General features: G+C 51.1%; 1 protein-coding gene across 1 annotated transcript in view; it reads left to right on the forward strand.

Annotated features, from left to right (window-relative positions):
- LOC120041964 (protein LYRIC-like) overlaps positions 1-22,413 on the forward strand; it is a 35,441-nt gene extending 13,028 nt beyond the window's left edge. The window contains exons 4-7 of the mRNA XM_038986839.1: positions 9,904-10,059; positions 10,779-10,826; positions 11,015-11,182; positions 22,160-22,413. Coding sequence (XP_038842767.1) covers positions 9,904-10,059; positions 10,779-10,826; positions 11,015-11,182; positions 22,160-22,413 — 626 coding nt within the window. The remainder of the gene's footprint in view (positions 1-9,903; positions 10,060-10,778; positions 10,827-11,014; positions 11,183-22,159) is intronic.
- Positions 22,414-23,508: the final 1,095 nt, after the last annotated feature.

Consider the following 23,508-nt stretch of genomic DNA (forward strand, 5'->3'; position numbering starts at 1 on the left):
TGAACCCGATCGAACATCTCTGGAGAGACCTGAAAATAGCTGTGCAGCGACACTCCCCTTCCAACCTGACAGAGCTTGAGAGGATCTGCAGAGAAGAATGGGAGAAACTCCCCAAATACAGGGAAAGGAAAAGGGGGATACCTAGTCAGTTGTACAACTGAATGCCTTCAACTGAAATGTGTCTTCCGCATTTAACCCCACCCCTCTGAACCAAGGAGGTGCGGCTTCGGCGCCCGGGGAACAGTGGGTTAACTGCCTTGCTCAGGGCTAGAACGACAGATTTTTTACCTTGTTAGCTCGGGGATTCAATCCAGCAACCTTTCGGTTACTGGCCCAACACTCTAACCACTGTGTGCCAAGCTTGTCGTGTCATACTCAAGAAGACTCAAGGCTGTAATCGCTGTCAAAGGTTCTTCAACAAAGTACTGAGTAAAGGGTCTGTATACTTATTTAAATGTGATTATTCTTTTTGTTATTTTTAATACATTTGCTAAAATTTCGGATAACTTTTTTTTGCTTTGTCATTATGGGGTATTGTGTGTAGATTGCTGGGGGGAAAAATGTATCCCTTTTTATAATAAGGTTGTAACATAACAAAATGTGGAATAGTCAAGGTGTCTGAATACTTTCCGAATGCACTGTATTTTACATTTCCAACCTAAAAAATAGGAATAAGCAAATGCTTTGATTTCTGGTCGAAAAGGAAACGTCTAAGAAGGTATAAATAAACACAATAATGTTGACGTACTGCCAACTAATATGAACACTTATATTTAGTTAGACATTATTTTGCCTTATGTACGTTTTAAGAAACATTGCGTTGTGCCTTGAAATTCCATTACCAAAAGCCCACATATTTAAGATATTTAAAAAAAAATCTCCCTCGTGAAGGAGGATAATGAAAGTTCACAGAAGTAACAAGTAAAGGACCTATCAATTAATTTGTTTGATATCAAATTTGTTTATGAATTAAGTGATTACAACTTAATTCTGTTCTTAAACTGGTAACAGAATTTCTGCAATTTTAAATTTGCTACAATGGGAAATCAAAGTAGTCACCAACCACAAGTTTGAACGGCACAGTAAAGTGAGAGTACTGTGACGTAGAGCACATGAGTTGAGTCCACTATAATGTACTATAGTGGACTGGACTGAATCGTTGTTCACAGTATACTGAAACCAATGCACTTTTGATACACAGAAACGGTTCAGTACTATAATTTATGTTTGTTACTTCTGTCAAATGGATGGACTCTCAATCAGAATAGCCCCTTTTATAGCGCCAAGAACCAAGTGCTCCACTTCCTCATTCTTTGCTAGAGCTGTCTGGCTGCATTGTTAACTCTGACAATGACTGTGTGTACACTGAACAAAAATATGTGTTAACATCCCTGTTAGTGAGCATTTCTCCTTTTGCCAAGGTAATCTATCCACCTGACAGGTGTGGCATATCGAGAAGCTGATTAAACTGCATGATCATTACACAGGTGCACCTTCTGGTGGGGACAATAAAAGGCCACTCTCAAATGTGCAGTTTTGTGACAATGCCACAGATGTCTCAGGTTTTGAGGGAGCGTATAATTGGTATGCTGACTGCAGGAATGTCCACCAGAGTTGTTGCCAGAGAATTTAATGTTAATTTCTCTACCATAAGCTTCCTCATTCTAGAGAATTTGTCAGTATGTCCAACTGGCCTCACAACCTCAGACCACGGGTAACCAAGCCAACCCAGGACCTCCCCATCCGGCTTCTTCACCCTGGGATCATCTGAACCCAGCCACCCAGACAGCTGCTGAAACTGTTGGTTTGCACAAATGAAGATTTTCTGCACAAACTGTCAGAAACTGTCTCAGGGAAGCTCATCTGCTCGTCGTCCTCACCAGGGTCCTCACCAGGGTCCTCACCAGGGTCCTCACCAGGGTCCTCACCAGGGTCCTCACCAGGGTCCTCACCAGGGTCCTCACCAGGGTCCTCACCAGGGTCTTCACCAGGGTCCTCACCAGGGTCCTCACCAGGGTCCTCACCAGGGTCTTCACCAGGGTCCTCACCAGGGTCCTCACCAGGGTCCTCACCAGGGTCTTCACCAGGGTCCTCACCAGGGTCCTCACCAGGGTCCTCACCAGGGTCCTCACCAGGGTCCTCACCAGGGTCCTCACCAGGGTCTTCACCAGGGTCCTCACCAGGGTCCTCACCAGGGTCCTCACCAGGGTCCTCACCAGGGTCTTCACCAGGGTCCTCACCAGGGTCCTCACCAGGGTCCTCACCAGGGTCTTCACCAGGGTCCTCACCAGGGTCCTCACCAGGGTCCTCACCAGGGTCCTCACCAGGGTCTTCACCAGGGTCCTCACCAGGGTCTTCACCAGGGTCCTCACCAGGGTCCTCACCAGGGTCCTCACCAGGGTCTTCACCAGGGTCCTCACCAGGGTCTTCACCAGGGTCCTCACCAGGGTCCTCACCAGGGTCCTCACCAGGGTCCTCACCAGGGTCCTCACCAGGGTCTTGACCTGACTGCAGTTTGGCGTCGTAACCGACCTCAGTGAGCAAGTTCTCACCTTCGATGGTTACTGGCACACTGGGGAAGTGTGCTCTTCAAGGATGAATCTCGGTTTTCAACTGTACCGGGCAGATGGCAGACAGCGTGTACGGCATCGTGTGGGTGAGCAGTTTGCTGATGTCAACGTTGTGAATAGAGTTCCCCATGGTGGGGTTACGGTATGGGCAGGCATAAGCTCCTGACAATGAACACAAATTGCCATCGATAAAATCCAATTGAATGCACAGAGAAACAGTGATGAGATCCTGAGGCCCATTGCCGTGCTATTCATCCGCTGCCATCACATCATGTTTCAGCATTATTCATTTGGCCTTTTTTTAAAAACAAGCACACATAAAACTTGAAAAAGCCATACATGCACATGATTAAAATCATTGAGGATAACACATAATAAAGTCTGGGACTTACAAGGATCTGTATACTTCCTGGAAGTTGAAAATGTTTCATTTCTTCCATGGCCTGCATACTCACCAGACCTGTCACCCATTGAGCATGTTTGGGATGCTCTGGATTGACGTGTACAACCACATGTTCCAGTTCCCGCCAATATTCAGTGACTTTGCACAGCCATTTGAAGAGGAGTGGGACAACATTCCACAGGCCACAATCAACAGCCTGATCAACTCTATGTGAAGGAGATGTGTCTCGCTGCATGAGGCAAATGGTGGTCACACCAGATACTGACTGGTTTTCTGATCCACACCCCTACTTTTTAAAGTTAACTGTGACCTAAAGATGCAGGTCTGTATTCCCAGTCGTGAAATCCATTAGATCATGACCTGATGAATGTGTTTACATCAGCTGATTTCCTTATGAACTGTAACTCAGTCAAATCTTAATAATTTGGCATGTTTATACATTTGTTCAGTATATGTGAAGACTCTAGCGCATTTGCGAACAAGGAATTCTGATAAACATGGCGTCTCATGTGGGAGATCTATGTGGACAAAACATGTGCAGTTTGAGCTACTCCAGGAAGTGACGTTGCAGGCTAGCTCAGTGCTGCCCCCTCTCATTGAGCTACTCCAGGAAGTGACGTTGCAGGCTAGCTCAGTGCTGCCCCCTCTCATTGAGCTACTCCAGGAAGTGACGTTGCAGGCTAGCTCAGTGCTGCCCTCTCTCATTGAGCTACTCCAGGAAGTGACGTTGCAGGCTAGCTCAGTGCTGCCCCCTCTCATTGAGCTTCTCCAGGAAGTGACGTTGCAGGCTAGCTCAGTGCTGCCCCCTCTCATTGAGCTACTCCAGGAAGTGACGTTGCAGGCTAGCTCAGTGCTGCCCCCTCTCATTGAGCTACTCCAGGAAGTGACGTTGCAGGCTAGCTCAGTGCTGCCCCCTCTCATTGAGCTACTCCAGGAAGTGACGTTGCAGGCTAGCTCAGTGCTGCCCCCTCTCATTGAGCTACTCCAGGAAGTGACGTTGCAGGCTAGCTCAGTGCTGCCCCCTCTCATTGAGTATCTCAAGTTGAAGGCCGACCAGGGTACTGCAGGCTGCCATTAGCTACTGATTCTTAAAGTAATGGGTTCAAGGCCAATACATCTGGAGTAATGGAAAATAAATTATTGGTACCATGATTGTCTTTGAAATGTCTATTTATTTACACGAAGATTGGCATTTTCCCATTCACTATAATGGGGATCCTGTTTTCTGCAAACAACGCCTGCAGTACTGCGGTCGACCCTGAACTTTGGCTTCAATGAGGGGGGACAGTCGTTCTCCCTGCTCCTCACTCATGCTGCACAAAAGTTAACATACTTTAATAATTTAACATGGCATGTAGAAATGTTGAAACTGTTCATTACTGTTCGCAAAACAACAATAGAATGCAAGACGTACCAGTATTTTAAAACATTTTAAAAATAAATGTAACTTTTTATTTAACTATGCAAGTCAGTTTTAGAACACGTCCTTATTTACAATGACGGCCTACCCCAAATCCGGACGACGCTGGGCCCATTGTGTGCTGCCCTATGGGAGCTTCCAGCTTTAATTGGAGGCTGACTTCCCTTGCTAGCTGACGCTAACATTAAATCACTACCCTACTACTTGGTTTGTGATATGCTAACCATAGTGCAAAATATACTGATTTCAAAGCTGATTGTCCCCAAAACTTTATTAATCACTTCTTTGTTTCCCTCGCCTCCCGTCTGGTTTCCACTAGATTCCACAGCCACGTTCTGCCTCCCGTCTGGTTTCCACTAGATTCCACAGCCACGCTCTGCCTCGCCTCCCGTCTGGTTTCCACTAGATTCCACAGCCACATTCTGCCTCCCGTCTGGTTTCCACTAGATTCCACAGCCACGTTCTGCCTCCCGTCTGGTTTCCACTAGATTCCACAGCCACGTTCTGCCTCGCCCCCCGTCTGGTTTCCACTAGATTCCACAGCCACGTTCTTCCTCCCGTCTGGTTTCCACTAGATTCCACAGCCACGTTCTGCCTCGCCCTCCCGTCTGGTTTCCACTAGATTCCACAGCCACGTTCTGCCTCCCGTCTGGTTTCCACTAGATTCCACAGCCACGTTCTGCCTCCCGTCTGGTTTCCACTAGATTCCACAGCCACGTTCTGCCTCGCCTCCCGTCTGGTTTCCACTAGATTCCACAGCCACGATCTGCCTCGCCTCCCGTCTGGTTTCCACTAGATTCCACAGCCACGTTCTGCCTCGCCTCCCGTCTGGTTTCCACTAGATTCCACAGCCACGTTCTGCCTCGCCTCCCGTCTGGTTTCCACTAGATTCCACAGCCACGCTCTGCCTCGCCCTCCCGTCTGGTTTCCACTAGATTCCACAGCCACGCTCTGCCTCGCCTCCCGTCTGGTTTCCACTAGATTCCACAGCCACGTTCTGCCTCGCCTCCCGTCTGGTTTCCACTAGATTCCACAGCCACGTTCTGCCTCGCCACCCGTCTGGTTTCCACTAGATTCCACAGCCACGCTCTGCCTCGCCTCCCGTCTGGTTTCCACTAGATTCCACAGCCACGTTCTGCCTCGCCTCCCGTCTGGTTTCCACTAGATTCCACAGCCACGTTCTGCCTCGCGTCTGGTTTCCACTAGATTCCACAGCCACGTTCTGCCTCCCGTCTGGTTTCCAATAGATTCCACAGCCACGTTCTGCCTCCCGTCTGGTTTCCACTAGATTCCACAGCCACGTTCTGCCTCCCGTCTGGTTTCCACTAGATTCCACAGCCACGTTCTGCCTCGCCTCCCGTCTGGTTTCCACTAGATTCCACAGCCACGCTCTGCCTCGCCTCCCGTCTGGTTTCCACTAGATTCCACAGCCACGCTCTGCCTCGCCTCCCGTCTGGTTTCCACTAGATTCCACAGCCACGTTCTGCCTCGCCTCCCGTCTGGTTTCCACTAGATTCCACAGCCACGTTCTGCCTCCCGTCTGGTTTCCACTAGATTCCACAGCCACGTTCTGCCTCGCCTCCCGTCTGGTTTCCACTAGATTCCACAGCCACGTTCTGCCTCGCCACCCGTCTGGTTTCCACTAGATTCCACAGCCACGCTCTGCCTCGCCTCCCGTCTGGTTTCCACTAGATTCCACAGCCACGTTCTGCTTGCCTCCCGTCTGGTTTCCACTAGATTCCACAGCCACGTTCTGCCTCGCCTCCCGTCTGGTTTCCACTAGATTCCACAGCCACGTTCTGCCTCCCGTCTGGTTTCCACTAGATTCCACAGCCACGTTCTGCCTCGCCTCCCGTCTGGTTTCCACTAGATTCCACAGCCACGTTCTGCCTCGCGTCTGGTTTCCACTAGATTCCACAGCCACGTTCTGCCTCCCGTCTGGTTTCCAATAGATTCCACAGCCACGTTCTGCCTCCCGTCTGGTTTCCACTAGATTCCACAGCCACGTTCTGCCTCCCGTCTGGTTTCCACTAGATTCCACAGCCACGTTCTGCCTCGCCTCCCGTCTGGTTTCCACTAGATTCCACAGCCACGTTCTGCCTCCCGTCTGGTTTCCACTAGATTCCACAGCCACGTTCTGCCTCGCCACCCGTCTGGTTTCCACTAGATTCCACAGCCACGCTCTGCCTCGCCTCCCGTCTGGTTTCCACTAGATTCCACAGCCACGTTCTGCCTCGCCTCCCGTCTGGTTTCCACTAGATTCCACAGCCACGTTCTGCCTCCCGTCTGGTTTCCACTAGATTCCACAGCCACGTTCTGCCTCCCGTCTGGTTTCCAATAGATTCCACAGCCACGTTCTGCCTCCCGTCTGGTTTCCACTAGATTCCACAGCCACGTTCTGCCTCGCCACCCGTCTGGTTTCCACTAGATTCCACAGCCACGTTCTGCCTCGCCCTCCCGTCTGGTTTCCACTAGATTCCACAGCCACGCTCTGCCTCGCCTCCCGTCTGGTTTCCACTAGATTCCACAGCCACGTTCTGCCACCCGTCTGGTTTCCACTAGATTCCACAGCCACGTTCTGCCACCCGTCTGGTTTCCACTAGATTCCACAGCCACGTTCTGCCTCGCCTCCCGTCTGGTTTCCACTAGATTCCACAGCCACGTTCTGCCTCCCGTCTGGTTTCCACTAGATTCCACAGCCACGTTCTGCCTCGCCTCCCGTCTGGTTTCCACTAGATTCCACAGCCACGTTCTGCCTCCCGTCTGGTTTCCACTAGATTCCACAGCCACGTTCTGCCTCGCCTCCCGTCTGGTTTCCACTAGATTCCACAGCCACGTTCTGCCTCGCCTCCCGTCTGGTTTCCACTAGATTCCACAGCCACGTTCTGCCTCGCCTCCCGTCTGGTTTCCACTAGATTCCACAGCCACGTTCTGCCTCGCCCCCCGTCTGGTTTCCACTAGATTCCACAGCCACGTTCTTCCTCCCGTCTGGTTTCCACTAGATTCCACAGCCACGTTCTGCCTCCCGTCTGGTTTCCACTAGATTCCACAGCCACGATCTGCCTCGCCTCCCGTCTGGTTTCCACTAGATTCCACAGCCACGTTCTGCCTCGCCTCCCGTCTGGTTTCCACTAGATTCCACAGCCACGATCTGCCTCGCCTCCCGTCTGGTTTCCACTAGATTCCACAGCCACGATCTGCCTCCCGTCTGGTTTCCACTAGATTCCACAGCCACGATCTGCCTCCCGTCTGGTTTCCACTAGATTCCACAGCCACATTCTGCCTCCCGTCTGGTTTCCACTAGATTCCACAGCCACGTTCTGCCTCCCGTCTGGTTTCCACTAGATTCCACAGCCACGATATGCCTCCCGTCTGGTTTCCACTAGATTCCACAGCCACGTTCTGCCTCCCGTCTGGTTTCCACTAGATTCCACAGCCACGATCTGCCTCCCGTCTGGTTTCCACTAGATTCCACAGCCACGATCTGCCTCCCGTCTGGTTTCCACTAGATTCCACAGCCACATTCTGCCTCCCGTCTGGTTTCCACTAGATTCCACAGCCACGTTCTGCCTCCCGTCTGGTTTCCACTAGATTCCACAGCCACGATCTGCCTCCCGTCTGGTTTCCACTAGATTCTACAGCCACGTTCTGCCTCGCCACCCGTCTGGTTTCCACTAGATTCCACAGCCACGTTCTGCCTCCTGTCTGGTTCCCACAGCCACGTTCTGCCTCCCGTCTGGTTTCCACAGCCACGTTCTGCCTCGCGAATAACGTCATTACTTTCTCAGAGACAGCGCACACGTTTTATAAAAGAGATGCAAGGGGTTGTTTGTCATCTATAGCCCCATGATACCAGCTAAAACAGGCTGACTAACTCAATGCATTCATACTCCTATTGAATATGTGTTAACCTGTATTGTGACTAGACCTAGGCCACATCTTGATTTATCCAGTTTATCAAAAGAGATATACATTTGTACCGTTGTTGTTTTGTAGTTAGATTGATAAGTCAAATGGATTGTCTCATTGATTCATTAATGCATACATAGCTGTCTCTAAAACAAATTTACAAACATTTTCAAATGTAATGATATTAAACAGCGTAGTAGCTGAGATGATCTGTCTGGATAAAGTGTCATTCTGGGACTTTTTGGCTAATACGCCTTTGTTTTTGTGTCCATGACGGTATCGGGTATCATGATATTTCAACCTGGTATCATGATATCATGACGACACTAGTACTGGACTGTAGTCTAATCTACTATGCTTTGATGTCCAAACTTGTCAAACATGGAAGTCTATGATTGGTTCAGATTTGGATTCGAACCAACCAAATTTGATTGTGTTTGGGCTCATTAAAATAATAGCCAGTGTGTAGAATAATACCAAAATATGCAATGGAGGATAATGTGTATTTCGACCTTTTTTGTGTACCTATTTAGGATACATCACCATGAAGAGAATGCTATTCATATCTGTAATTATGGATTTCTGTGTAGTTCAGATCAAGGATCCACTGTTCTGTTCCTGGGTATAAATCCACTTCACTTACTTTAGTTCATCAACCCAAAATATATATATTTTTCAAAGTGTCATGTCATAGCTGACACCCCATTTTCTTTCTGCAGACATTTTTTAATCTTAATCCAGAGCAGATATTTAAACGTTTTTGGAAAACGTGGACACAACTTTTTGTCAGATTTTACCAAAATTCTGTTTCCAAACTTTGCAAATGCACAGCTCTTTCAGTAAATGTTTTTGTAAAATGTTATAAGTAGTCGTGCATAGAGTTGTATGGTTTGTTAAACTACAAAATAATTTTTAATTTTTTTGGCATACATTTGAAATGGAAAATCAGTCTCGGCGCAAATCCGTTACCTTGGAAATACCCTCAAGGTTAGAATGGGGGAGGGGACGCTGATCCTACATCTGGTTACCATGGAAATACCCTCAAGGTTAGAATGGGGGAGGGGACGCTGATCCTACATCTGGTTACCATGGAAATACCCTCAAGGTTAGAATGGGGGAGGGGACGCTGATCCTACATCTGGTTACCATGGAAATACCCTCAAGGTTAGAATGGGGGAGGGGACGCTGATCCTACATCTGGTTACCTTGGAAATACCCTCAAGGTTAGAATGGGGGAGGGGACGCTGATCCTACATCTGGTTACCATGGAAATACCCTCAAGGTTAGAATGGGGGAGGGGACGCTGATCCTACATCTGGTTACCATGGAAATACCCTCAAGGTTAGAATGGGGGAGGGGACGCTGATCCTACATCTGGTTACCATGGAAATACCCTCAAGGTTAGAATGGGGGAGGGGACGCTGATCCTACATCTGGTTACCATGGAAATACCCTCAAGGTTAGAATGGGGGAGGGGAAACTGATACTACATCTGTACCCAGGGGAAAATTCACCCCAGATCTCTTAAAGGTAGGGAGATGAAACAACATTTTATAATCCTAGTTGATTTAAAGAAACCAAACCCCTGCTCTCTCTTCCAGGTACGTGGGAGACTAAGGTGAGTAACCGGGAGAAGCGGCAGCAGAAGAGGAAGGAGAAGGGGCCTGACGGGTCAGGAAGCCCGGAGGGGGTGGAGGTACCTCACCGCCAGGTGGAGCAGCCCCCTCTCACCGCCCCGGTCAACAGGAAGAACAGAGGTATGCCATCTGTATTAGGCTGGTAAATTTCCCACGTTTCCCAGAAATCCTGGTTGGAAGATCATCAGAATCAGTAAGGAATAAATAGGAAATCGGTGACTCTGGGCATTTTGGGAAAGTTACTGAGAGCTTGCAACCCTAGCACTGACTCACTGTGTCTTTTGTCTTCATAAAGTGTGTCAGAGGCTCTCAAGGATATGTACCTGTGTGTAGTTAAAACATGTACTACATTGAACAGAGACGTGTGTAAGAAGCCGTTTACAGGGCCAGTTTACAGGGCCAGTTTACAGGGCCAGTTTACAGGGCCAGTTTATTCCAAAGCAGATGTCAGATTTCACTCCCTTTTTAGTTGGATTTGAACACCTGAAACTCCTTTCACTCATCTCCTGAGGAGGGCCCCGGTGTTATGTGATCTCCTGAGGAGGGCCCCGGTGTTATGTGATCTCCTGAGGAGGGCCCCGGTGTTATGTGATCTCCTGAGGAGGGCCCCGGTGTTATGTGATCTCCTGAGGAGGGCCCCGGTGTTATGTGATCTCCTGAGGAGGGCCCCGGTGTTATGTGATCTCCTGAGGAGGGCTCCGGATGTTGGGCATCCGTGATAGGTGCCTTTCAGAACCGCTGTCTGTTTGGTTGTCAGTGATTTTCTCTCTTAGTTCCCTTGTGAGCAACATTTTCAGTTTGTTCTCTCCATTGAGACAGTATCTTCTCTTCCCCCGTAGAGCCCTTGCACCTGAGGACTGGGAAAGGAGATTCTATCACGACACCAGGTAAAGTACCGCTGTCTCCTAGTCTGATTCTTGTCCCGTCAACTGTTCAATCCTGTACAGACATATTTGATCCTGGACTGTCCTTTCCTGTAAAGAACACAGCTTGTTGCATCCAGAGTGTGTCCGTGGAAGGATAACACATATTCACTAAGCCAAAGTAACACTGACCGATCCATGTCTCCCTCTAGTGTCCACCAGCTGGAGAGAGGAGCCGTCAGTGAACGGTGGAGGGTGGCCAGATATCTCCATGAAGCTGCCCACCCATATCTGCTCTTCAGACGGGGAGAAGTGGCCGGCCATCCCTAAAGGACCCCGACACTTGAACTCCGAACCCACCTGGAGACAGGACACTGAAGGTAACCTACTGGGCTTAACCCTAACCCACCTGGAGACACTGAAGGTAACCTACTGGGCTTAACCCTAACCCACCTGGGGATAGGACACTGAAGGTAACCTACTGGGCTTAACCCTAACCCACCTGGGTACACTGAAGGTAACCTACTGGGCTTAACCCTAACCCACCTGGGTACACTGAAGGTAACCTACTGGGCTTAACCCTAACCCACCTGGAGACACTGAAGGTAACCTACTGGGCTTAACCCTAACCCACCTGGGTACAGGGCACTGAAGGTAACCTACTGGGCTTAACCCTAACCTACCTGGAGACACTGAAGGTAACCTACTGGGCTTAACCCGAACCCACCTGGAGACACTGAAGGTAACCTACTGGGCTTAACCCTAACCTACCTGGGGACAGGACACTGAAGGTAACCTACTGGGCTTAACCCTAACCCACCTGGGGACACTGAAGGTAACCTACTGGGCTTAACCCTAACCCACCTGGGGTTAGGACACTGAAGGTAACCTACTGGGCTTAACCCTAACCCACCTGGGGACACTGAAGGTAACCTACTGGGCTTAACCCTAACCCACCTGGGGACAGGACACTGAAGGTAACCTACTGGGCTTAACCCTAACCCACCTGGGGTTAGGACACTGAAGGTAACCTACTGGGCTTAACCCGAACCCACCTGGGGACACTGAAGGTAACCTACTGGGCTTAACCCTAACCCACCTGGGGACAGGACACTGAAGGTAACCTACTGGGCTTAACCCTAACCCACCTGGGGTTAGGACACTGAAGGTAACCTACTGGGCTTAACCCTAACCCACCTGGGGACACTGAAGGTAACCTACTGGGCTTAACCCTAACCCACCTGGGGACAGGACACTGAAGGTAACCTACTGGGCTTAACCCTAACCCACCTGGGGATAGGACACTGAAGGTAACCTACTGGGCTTAACCCTAACCCACCTGGGGACAGGACACTGAAGGTAACCTACTGGGCTTAACCCTAACCCACCTGGGGACAGGACACTGAAGGTAACCTACTGGGCTTAACCCTAACCCACCTGGGGATAGGACACTGAAGGTAACCTACTGGGCTTAACCCTAACCCACCTGGGTACACTGAAGGTAACCTACTGGGCTTAACCCTAACCCACCTGGGTACACTGAAGGTAACCTACTGGGCTTAACCCTAACCCACCTGGAGACACTGAAGGTAACCTACTGGGCTTAACCCTAACCCACCTGGGTACAGGGCACTGAAGGTAACCTACTGGGCTTAACCCTAACCTACCTGGAGACACTGAAGGTAACCTACTGGGCTTAACCCGAACCCACCTGGAGACACTGAAGGTAACCTACTGGGCTTAACCCTAACCTACCTGGGGACAGGACACTGAAGGTAACCTACTGGGCTTAACCCTAACCCACCTGGGGACACTGAAGGTAACCTACTGGGCTTAACCCTAACCCACCTGGGGTTAGGACACTGAAGGTAACCTACTGGGCTTAACCCTAACCCACCTGGGGACACTGAAGGTAACCTACTGGGCTTAACCCTAACCCACCTGGGGACAGGACACTGAAGGTAACCTACTGGGCTTAACCCTAACCCACCTGGGGTTAGGACACTGAAGGTAACCTACTGGGCTTAACCCGAACCCACCTGGGGACACTGAAGGTAACCTACTGGGCTTAACCCTAACCCACCTGGGGACAGGACACTGAAGGTAACCTACTGGGCTTAACCCTAACCCACCTGGGGTTAGGACACTGAAGGTAACCTACTGGGCTTAACCCTAACCCACCTGGGGACACTGAAGGTAACCTACTGGGCTTAACCCTAACCCACCTGGGGACAGGACACTGAAGGTAACCTACTGGGCTTAACCCTAACCCACCTGGGGATAGGACACTGAAGGTAACCTACTGGGCTTAACCCTAACCCACCTGGGGACAGGACACTGAAGGTAACCTACTGGGCTTAACCCTAACCCACCTGGGGACAGGACACTGAAGGTAACCTACTGGGCTTAACCCTAACCCACCTGGGGACAGGACACTGAAGGTAACCTACTGGGCTTAACCCTAACCCACCTGGGGATAGGACACTGAAGGTAACCTACGGGGCTTAACCCTAACCCACCTGGGGACAGGACACTGAAGGTAACCTACTGGGCTTAACCCTAACCCACCTGGGTACAGGACACTGAAGGTAACCTACTGGGCTTAACCCTAACCCACCTGGGGACAGGACACTGAAGGTAACCTACTGGGCTTAACCCGAACCCACCTGGGGATAGGACACTGAAGGTAACCTACTGGGCTTAACCCGAACCCACCTGGGGATAGGACACTGAAGGTAACCTACTGGGCTTAACCCGAACCCACCTGGGGATAGGACACTGAAGGTAACCTACTGGGCTTAACCCGAACCCACCTGGGGACAGGACACTGAAGGTAACCTACTGGGCTTAACCCTAACCCACCTGGGTACACTGAAGGTAACCTACTGGGCTTAACCCGAACCCACCTGGGGACAGGACACTGAAGGTAACCTACTGGGCTTAACCCTAACCCACCTGGGGATAGGACACTGAAGGTAACCTACTGGGCTTAACCCTAACCCACCTGGGGATAGGACACTGAAGGTAACCTACTGGGCTTAACCCTAACCCACCTGGGTACAGGACACTGAAGGTAACCTACTGGGCTTAACCCTAACCCACCTGGGGATAGGACACTGAAGGTAACCTACTGGGCTTAACCCGAACCCACCTGGGTACACTGAAGGTAACCTACTGGGCTTAACCCGAACCCACCTGGGGACACTGAAGGTAACCTACTGGGCTTAACCCGAACCCACCTGGAGACAGGACACTGAAGGTAACCTACTGGGCTTAACCCTAACCCACCTGGGGACACTGAAGGTAACCTACTGGGCTTAACCCTAACCCACCTGGAGACACTGAAGGTAACCTACTGGGCTTAACCCGAACCCACCTGGGGATAGGACACTGAAGGTAACCTACTGGGCTTAACCCTAACCCACCTGGGGACAGGACACTGAAGGTAACCTACTGGGCTTAACCCTAACCCACCTGGGGACACTGAAGGTAACCTACTGGGCTTAACCCTAACCCACCTGGGTACACTGAAGGTAACCTACTGGGCTTAACCCGAACCCACCTGGGGACAGGACACTGAAGGTAACCTACTGGGCTTAACCCTAACCCACCTGGGGATAGGACACTGAAGGTAACCTACTGGGCTTAACCCTAACCCACCTGGGGATAGGACACTGAAGGTAACCTACTGGGCTTAACCCTAACCCACCTGGGGATAGGACACTGAAGGTAACCTACTGGGCTTAACCCTAACCCACCTGGGTACAGGACACTGAAGGTAACCTACTGGGCTTAACCCTAACCCACCTGGGGACACTGAAGGTAACCTACTGGGCTTAACCCTAACCCACCTGGGGACAGGACACTGAAGGTAACCTACTGGGCTTAACCCTAACCCACCTGGGGTCAGGACACTGAGGGTAACCTACTGGGCTTAACCCTAACCCACCTGGGGACACTGAAGGTAACCTACTGGGCTTAACCCGAACCCACCTGGGGATAGGACACTGAAGGTAACCTACTGGGCTTAACCCTAACCCACCTGGGGACACTGAAGGTAACCTACTGGGCTTAACCCTAACCCACCTGGGGATAGGACACTGAAGGTAACCTACGGGGCTTAACCCTAACCCACCTGGGGTTAGGACACTGAAGGTAACCTACTGGGCTTAACCCGAACCCACCTGGAGACACTGAAGGTAACCTACTGGGCTTAACCCGAACCCACCTGGAGACACTGAAGGTAACCTACTGGGCTTAACCCGAACCCACCTGGGGTTAGGACACTGAAGGTAACCTACGGGGCTTAACCCTAACCCACCTGGGGACAGGACACTGAAGGTAACCTACTGGGCTTAACCCTAACCCACCTGGGGACACTGAAGGTAACCTACTGGGCTTAACCCTAACCCACCTGGGGACACTGAAGGTAACCTACTGGGCTTAACCCTAACCCACCTGGGGACAGGACACTGAAGGTAACCTACTGGGCTTAACCCTAACCCACCTGGGGACACTGAAGGTAACCTACTGGGCTTAACCCGAACCCACCTGGGGACAGGACACTGAAGGTAACCTACTGGGCTTAACCCTAACCCACCTGGGGACACTGAAGGTAACCTACTGGGCTTAACCCTAACCCACCTGGGGATAGGACACTGAAGGTAACCTACTTGGCTTAACCCGAACCCACCTGGGGACAGGACACTGAAGGTAACCTACTGGGCTTAACCCGAACCCACCTGGGGACAGGACACTGAAGGTAACCTACTGGGCTTAACCCGAACCCACCTGGAGACACTGAAGGTAACCTACTGGGCTTAACCCTAACCCACCTGGGGACACTGAAGGTAACCTACTGGGCTTAACCCGAACCCACCTGGGGACAGGACACTGAAGGTAACCTACTGGGCTTAACCCTAACCCACCTGGGGACACTGAAGGTAACCTACTGGGCTTAACCCTAACCCACCTGGGGACACTGAAGGTAACCTACTGGGCTTAACCCTAACCCACCTGGGGACACTGAAGGTAACCTACTGGGCTTAACCCGAACCCACCTGGGGACAGGACACTGAAGGTAACCTACTGGGCTTAACCCGAACCCACCTGGGGATAGGACACTGAAGGTAACCTACTGGGCTTAACCCGAACCCACCTGGGGACAGGACACTGAAGGTAACCTACTGGGCTTAACCCTAACCCACCTGGGTACACTGAAGGTAACCTACTGGGCTTAACCCGAACCCACCTGGGGACAGGACACTGAAGGTAACCTACTGGGCTTAACCCTAACCCACCTGGGGATAGGACACTGAAGGTAACCTACTGGGCTTAACCCTAACCCACCTGGGGATAGGACACTGAAGGTAACCTACTGGGCTTAACCCTAACCCACCTGGGTACAGGACACTGAAGGTAACCTACTGGGCTTAACCCTAACCCACCTGGGGATAGGACACTGAAGGTAACCTACTGGGCTTAACCCGAACCCACCTGGGTACACTGAAGGTAACCTACTGGGCTTAACCCGAACCCACCTGGGGACACTGAAGGTAACCTACTGGGCTTAACCCGAACCCACCTGGAGACAGGACACTGAAGGTAACCTACTGGGCTTAACCCTAACCCACCTGGGGACACTGAAGGTAACCTACTGGGCTTAACCCTAACCCACCTGGAGACACTGAAGGTAACCTACTGGGCTTAACCCGAACCCACCTGGGGATAGGACACTGAAGGTAACCTACTGGGCTTAACCCTAACCCACCTGGGGACAGGACACTGAAGGTAACCTACTGGGCTTAACCCTAACCCACCTGGGGACAGGACACTGAAGGTAACCTACTGGGCTTAACCCGAACCCACCTGGGGATAGGACACTGAAGGTAACCTACTGGGCTTAACCCGAACCCACCTGGGGACAGGACACTGAAGGTAACCTACTGGGCTTAACCCTAACCCACCTGGGTACACTGAAGGTAACCTACTGGGCTTAACCCGAACCCACCTGGGGACAGGACACTGAAGGTAACCTACTGGGCTTAACCCTAACCCACCTGGGGATAGGACACTGAAGGTAACCTACTGGGCTTAACCCTAACCCACCTGGGGATAGGACACTGAAGGTAACCTACTGGGCTTAACCCTAACCCACCTGGGTACAGGACACTGAAGGTAACCTACTGGGCTTAACCCTAACCCACCTGGGGATAGGACACTGAAGGTAACCTACTGGGCTTAACCCGAACCCACCTGGGTACACTGAAGGTAACCTACTGGGCTTAACCCGAACCCACCTGGGGACACTGAAGGTAACCTACTGGGCTTAACCCGAACCCACCTGGAGACAGGACACTGAAGGTAACCTACTGGGCTTAACCCTAACCCACCTGGGGACACTGAAGGTAACCTACTGGGCTTAACCCTAACCCACCTGGAGACACTGAAGGTAACCTACTGGGCTTAACCCGAACCCACCTGGGGATAGGACACTGAAGGTAACCTACTGGGCTTAACCCTAACCCACCTGGGGACAGGACACTGAAGGTAACCTACTGGGCTTAACCCTAACCCACCTGGGGACACTGAAGGTAACCTACTGGGCTTAACCCTAACCCACCTGGGTACACTGAAGGTAACCTACTGGGCTTAACCCGAACCCACCTGGGGACAGGACACTGAAGGTAACCTACTGGGCTTAACCCTAACCCACCTGGGGATAGGACACTGAAGGTAACCTACTGGGCTTAACCCTAACCCACCTGGGGATAGGACACTGAAGGTAACCTACTGGGCTTAACCCTAACCCACCTGGGGATAGGACACTGAAGGTAACCTACTGGGCTTAACCCTAACCCACCTGGGTACAGGACACTGAAGGTAACCTACTGGGCTTAACCCTAACCCACCTGGGGACACTGAAGGTAACCTACTGGGCTTAACCCTAACCCACCTGGGGACAGGACACTGAAGGTAACCTACTGGGCTTAACCCTAACCCACCTGGGGTCAGGACACTGAGGGTAACCTACTGGGCTTAACCCTAACCCACCTGGGGACACTGAAGGTAACCTACTGGGCTTAACCCGAACCCACCTGGGGATAGGACACTGAAGGTAACCTACTGGGCTTAACCCTAACCCACCTGGGGACACTGAAGGTAACCTACTGGGCTTAACCCTAACCCACCTGGGGATAGGACACTGAAGGTAACCTACGGGGCTTAACCCTAACCCACCTGGGGTTAGGACACTGAAGGTAACCTACTGGGCTTAACCCGAACCCACCTGGAGACACTGAAGGTAACCTACTGGGCTTAACCCGAACCCACCTGGAGACACTGAAGGTAACCTACTGGGCTTAACCCGAACCCACCTGGGGTTAGGACACTGAAGGTAACCTACGGGGCTTAACCCTAACCCACCTGGGGACAGGACACTGAAGGTAACCTACTGGGCTTAACCCTAACCCACCTGGGGACACTGAAGGTAACCTACTGGGCTTAACCCTAACCCACCTGGGGACACTGAAGGTAACCTACTGGGCTTAACCCTAACCCACCTGGGGACAGGACACTGAAGGTAACCTACTGGGCTTAACCCTAACCCACCTGGGGACACTGAAGGTAACCTACTGGGCTTAACCCGAACCCACCTGGGGACAGGACACTGAAGGTAACCTACTGGGCTTAACCCTAACCCACCTGGGGACACTGAAGGTAACCTACTGGGCTTAACCCTAACCCACCTGGGGACAGGACACTGAAGGTAACCTACTGGGCTTAACCCTAACCCACCTGGGGATAGGACACTGAAGGTAACCTACTTGGCTTAACCCGAACCCACCTGGGGACAGGACACTGAAGGTAACCTACTGGGCTTAACCCGAACCCACCTGGAGACACTGAAGGTAACCTACTGGGCTTAACCCGAACCCACCTGGGGACAGGACACTGAAGGTAACCTACTGGGCTTAACCCGAACCCACCTGGAGACACTGAAGGTAACCTACTGGGCTTAACCCTAACCCACCTGGGGACACTGAAGGTAACCTACTGGGCTTAACCCGAACCCACCTGGGGACAGGACACTGAAGGTAACCTACTGGGCTTAACCCTAACCCACCTGGGGACACTGAAGGTAACCTACTGGGCTTAACCCTAACCCACCTGGGGACACTGAAGGTAACCTACTGGGCTTAACCCTAACCCACCTGGGGACACTGAAGGTAACCTACTGGGCTTAACCCGACCCCACCTGGGGACAGGACACTGAAGGTAACCTACTGGGCTTAACCCTAACCCACCTGGGGACACTGAAGGTAACCTACTGGGCTTAACCCGACCCCACCTGGGGACAGGACACTGAAGGTAACCTACTGGGCTTAACCCTAACCCCACCTGGGGACAGGACACTGAAGGTCAATCAATCAATCAATTTTATTTTATATAGCCCTTCGTACATCAGCTAATATCTCGAAGTGCTGTACAGAAACCCAGCCTAAAATCCCAAACAGCTAGTAATGCAGGTGTAGAAGCACGGTGGCTAGGAAAAACTCCCTAGAAAGGCCAAAACCTAGGAAGAAACCTAGAGAGGAACCAGGCTATGAGGGGTGGCCAGTCCTCTTCTGGCTGTGCCGGGTGGAGATTATAACAGAACTATGCCAAGATGTTCAAAAATGTTCATAAGTGACAAGCATGGTCAAATAATAATCATGAATAATTTTCAGTTGGCTTTTCATAGCTGATCATTAAGAGTTGAAAAACAACAGGTCTGGGACAGGTGGCGGTTCCATAACCGCAGGCAGAACAGTTGAAACTGGAATAGCAGCAAGGCCAGGCGGACTGGGGACAGCAAGGAGTCACCACGGCCGGTAGTCCCGACGTATGGTCCTAGGGCTCAGGTCCTCCGAGAGAAAGAAAGAGAGAAGGAGAAAATTAGAGAGAGCCAAGATTTTCAAAATGTTCATAAATGACAAGCATGGTCAAATAATAATCAGGAATAAATCTCAGTTGGCTTTTCATAGCCGATCATTAAGAGTTGAAAACAGCAGGTCTGGGACAGGTAGGGGTTCCGTAACCGCAGGCAGAACAGTTGAAACTGGAATAGCAGCAAGGCCAGGCGGACTGGGGACAGCAAGGTGTCATCATGCCCGGTAGTCCTGACGTATGGTCCTAGGGCTCAGGTTCTCAGAGAGAAAGAGAGAACGAGAGAATTAGAGAGAGCATACTTAAATTCACACAGGACACTGGATAAGACAGGAGAAGTACTCCAGGTATAACCAACTGACCCTAGCCCCCCGACACATAAACTACTGCAGCATAAATACTGGAGGCTGAGACAGGAGCGGTCAGGAGACACTGTGGCCCCATCCGAAGAAACCCCCGGACAGGGCCAAACAGGAAGGATATAACCCCACCCACTTTGCCAAAGCACAGCCCCCGCACCACTAGAGGGATATCCTCAACCACCAACTTACAATCCTGAGACAAGGCCGAGTATAGCCCACAAAGATCTCCACCACAGCACAAACCAAGGGGGGGCTCCAACCCAGACAGGAAGATCACGTCAGTGACTCAACCCACTTAAGTGACGCACCCCTCCTAGGGACGACATGAAAGAGCACCCGTAAGCCAGTGACTCAGCCCTTGTAATAGGGTTAGAGGCAGAGAATCCCAGTGGAGAGAGGGGAACCGGCCTGGCAGAGACAGCAAGGGCGGTTCGTTGCTCCAGAGCCTTTCCGTTCAAGGTAACCTAGGCTTGGGTTTGGATGGTGGATTCATCATCTTGGTCCTGTTAAAAGTTTTGGTTTTTCCATTTTAAGAGGTTGGACTTTTAGCACGTATAGCATTTTAGCACGTATAGCATTTTAGCACGTATAGCATTTTAGCACGTAAGGTGCACAGATTGGTGTCACCTCGTCAGTCAGTATGCGTTACACCTGTGCTGGCTGCCATATCGTTAGTGGGAAAGTGTTTCACCTGTTGGCCCAGGTGCTATTTAGGAGTGGCTGGCCCAGTGCTCCAGTGGAGTTTAAGAGATGTTGGGGAGACACTTCACATCACCTGAGGTGTGAATTCAAGCTCAAGCTATATAAAGTTGAAAGAAATCTGAGTTTTTGTTTTCCCTGTTCGTTTTGCTCCATATTCTTTTTACTCCCTGTCCTAAGTTGTGTGTTTTTCACCGCCCTTCATCTAGGACCAACCCCCTGGGTCAAAAAGCAGACCTTCCTACAGAGCACAGTGGGGAGAAAGAGCTCACACCTCCTTTCGACGTAACATCTAAGTCAAGTCTGCGGTAGGAACCTCACCGACAAGTCTTTCTCTAAGATCTGCCTCGTCAAAATCTACCCAACAGGCAACCGAGAGAGAGCAGTAAAATTCTATACCATCCTCGACGAGCAAAGCAACAGATCATTGGTGGTTCTTCGATATCTTCAGGGTACAAGGCCCCAGCTCTCCCTACTCCCTTAAGACCTGCGCTGGAGTGATGGAGACAAGTAGGCAGAAGAGGCAACGGCTACCAGGTAGAATCTATGGATGGGCAAGTCAGTCTTCCACTGCCAACTCTTATCGAGTGTAATAAGAGATGTAGCACTCCACCATGCTCACCTGAAACCCCTTGCTCACCTGAAACCCCCTGCTCACCTGAAACCCCCTGCTCACCTGAAATCCCATGCTCACCTGAAACCCCATGCTCACCTGAAACCCCATGCTCACCTGAAACCCCATGCTCACCTGAAACCCCCTGCTCACCTGAAACCCCTTGCTCACCTGAAACCCCATGCTCACCTGAAACCCCTTGCTCACCTGAAACCCCTTGCTCACCTGAAACCCCATGCTCACCTGAAACCCCATGCTCACCTGAAACCCCCTGCTCACCTGAAACCCCTTGCTCACCTCATCCCAGAACTCGAACCCAAGGCTCTCATAATGCTCCTTCTTGGAAGAGACATTATCAGAGTCTACAAAGCGCGCAAGCAAGTTAATGGGTCCCATGACTCACCATACGCCCAGAAGCTTGACCTCGGGTGGGTCATAATAGGCAATGTCTGCCTGGGGAGCATTCACAAGCCTCTCTCAGTGAGTACTTTTTACACAAACACTTTGGAGAAAGGACGCCCTACTCTCTTCGAGCCATGTCTCAAAACTCTTCTTGGTGAAAGAGAGATTGCGGAATGCCCAAGCTCCCGATCAACCTGCATAAATTCATTTCTTACAGTCCAAGATGCTCAAGAGAGCACAAGAGATTATCGCCAACTCTAATCTGAGGTTACACAACATTGCCTCAAGAAAGGAGGTAATGGAAGCATTTCAATCTCAAGATCACGCAAATGACCTCAAAGATCTTGACATAGGGTCAGACACTCTGCCTATGCAGCGCAGCTTGGGTCTCAACTGGGACCTCAGGACCGAGACTTTCACCTTCAAGGTAGCCGAAGATGAGAAGCACTTCACACACCGAGGAGTACTATCAACTGGGAACAGTCTGTACGACCCATTGGGATTTGTCTCCCCTGTCACCATTCAAGGCAAGTCTATTCTCAGGGAGCTCACAATGGCCAACGGCGAATGGGACTCCCCCCTGCCTCCAGAAATGGAGGAGCCATGAGTTGCATGGAGAGAGTCTTTGAAAGAGCTATGTAACCTACAAAGCCCTTGGGCCACCACTAAGGTCTCACCCTCAGAAGCGAGACGAAGAGAACTATGCATATTCTCGGATGCATCCACGAAGGCAATAGCCGCAGTTGCCTACCTCAAAGTGACAGACGTCAAAGGATTGAGTCACATGGGCTTTTGTTATGGGTAAAGCAAAACTGACGGCACGCCCAGAACACACGATTCCAAGGTTGGAACTCTGCGCAGCAGTCGAGTTGGCCGAGCTCATCACCTCAGAAATAGACATTGAACTTGATGATACAACCTTCCACACAGACAGCGAGGTGGTGTTAGGCTACATCTACAATGAGACCTGGCGTTTCTACGTCTGTCAGTAATCGAGTCCATCGGATAAGGAGATCTACACGTCCAGAACAGTGGTGCCATCTACCTACAGATCAGCATACCTCTCAGACACAACCTGGCTCTCTGGCCCAGCGTTTCTGACACGCCAGTCTCTGTCTTGAAAGGGATGCTTTTCCCCCCCCTCAGAGAGCTGACGTTTGCCCCCCAAGTGTCCACACTGAAGACAACTTCCTTACGCTTTTCAAGGTTCTCTGCGTGGAAGTCGCAGACTCGTGCCATCACTCACCTCATCCACATCCCTCGTCTCTTCAACACTACAGCGGGAAAAAACAGCAACTGTAAGGACAGCATGCACACCAGACAGATTCTCTCAGTCAAAGGATATCGTCATACGGACAGTCCAAGAGGAAATCAATCCAAGAGTTTGAGTGGATCAGGAACCAAGGAAAGAATTCCCTAAGAAAGCTCTCTGAGAGCCTTAGATCCATTAATTGATAAAGACGGCCTTCTGAGAGTTGGGGGTCGCATCACAGAAGCAAAACTTGGACATGACGAGAAGAACCCCCTGATCATTCCGGGGAAGCATCACGTCGCAACTTCACTGGTGAGGCTTTAACACAAACGGATCCAACATCAGGGATGCCTTTTCACAGAGGGAGCCATCGGTACAACCGGTCTTTGGGTAGTTGGCGGTAAAAGGTGCGTGAACAGCATCATCCACCAGTGTGTCACCTGTCGGAGA

Source organism: Salvelinus namaycush, unplaced genomic scaffold (assembly GCF_016432855.1).
Source record: "Salvelinus namaycush isolate Seneca unplaced genomic scaffold, SaNama_1.0 Scaffold594, whole genome shotgun sequence".
In the NCBI taxonomy this organism is placed as follows: Eukaryota; Metazoa; Chordata; class Actinopteri; order Salmoniformes; family Salmonidae; genus Salvelinus; species Salvelinus namaycush.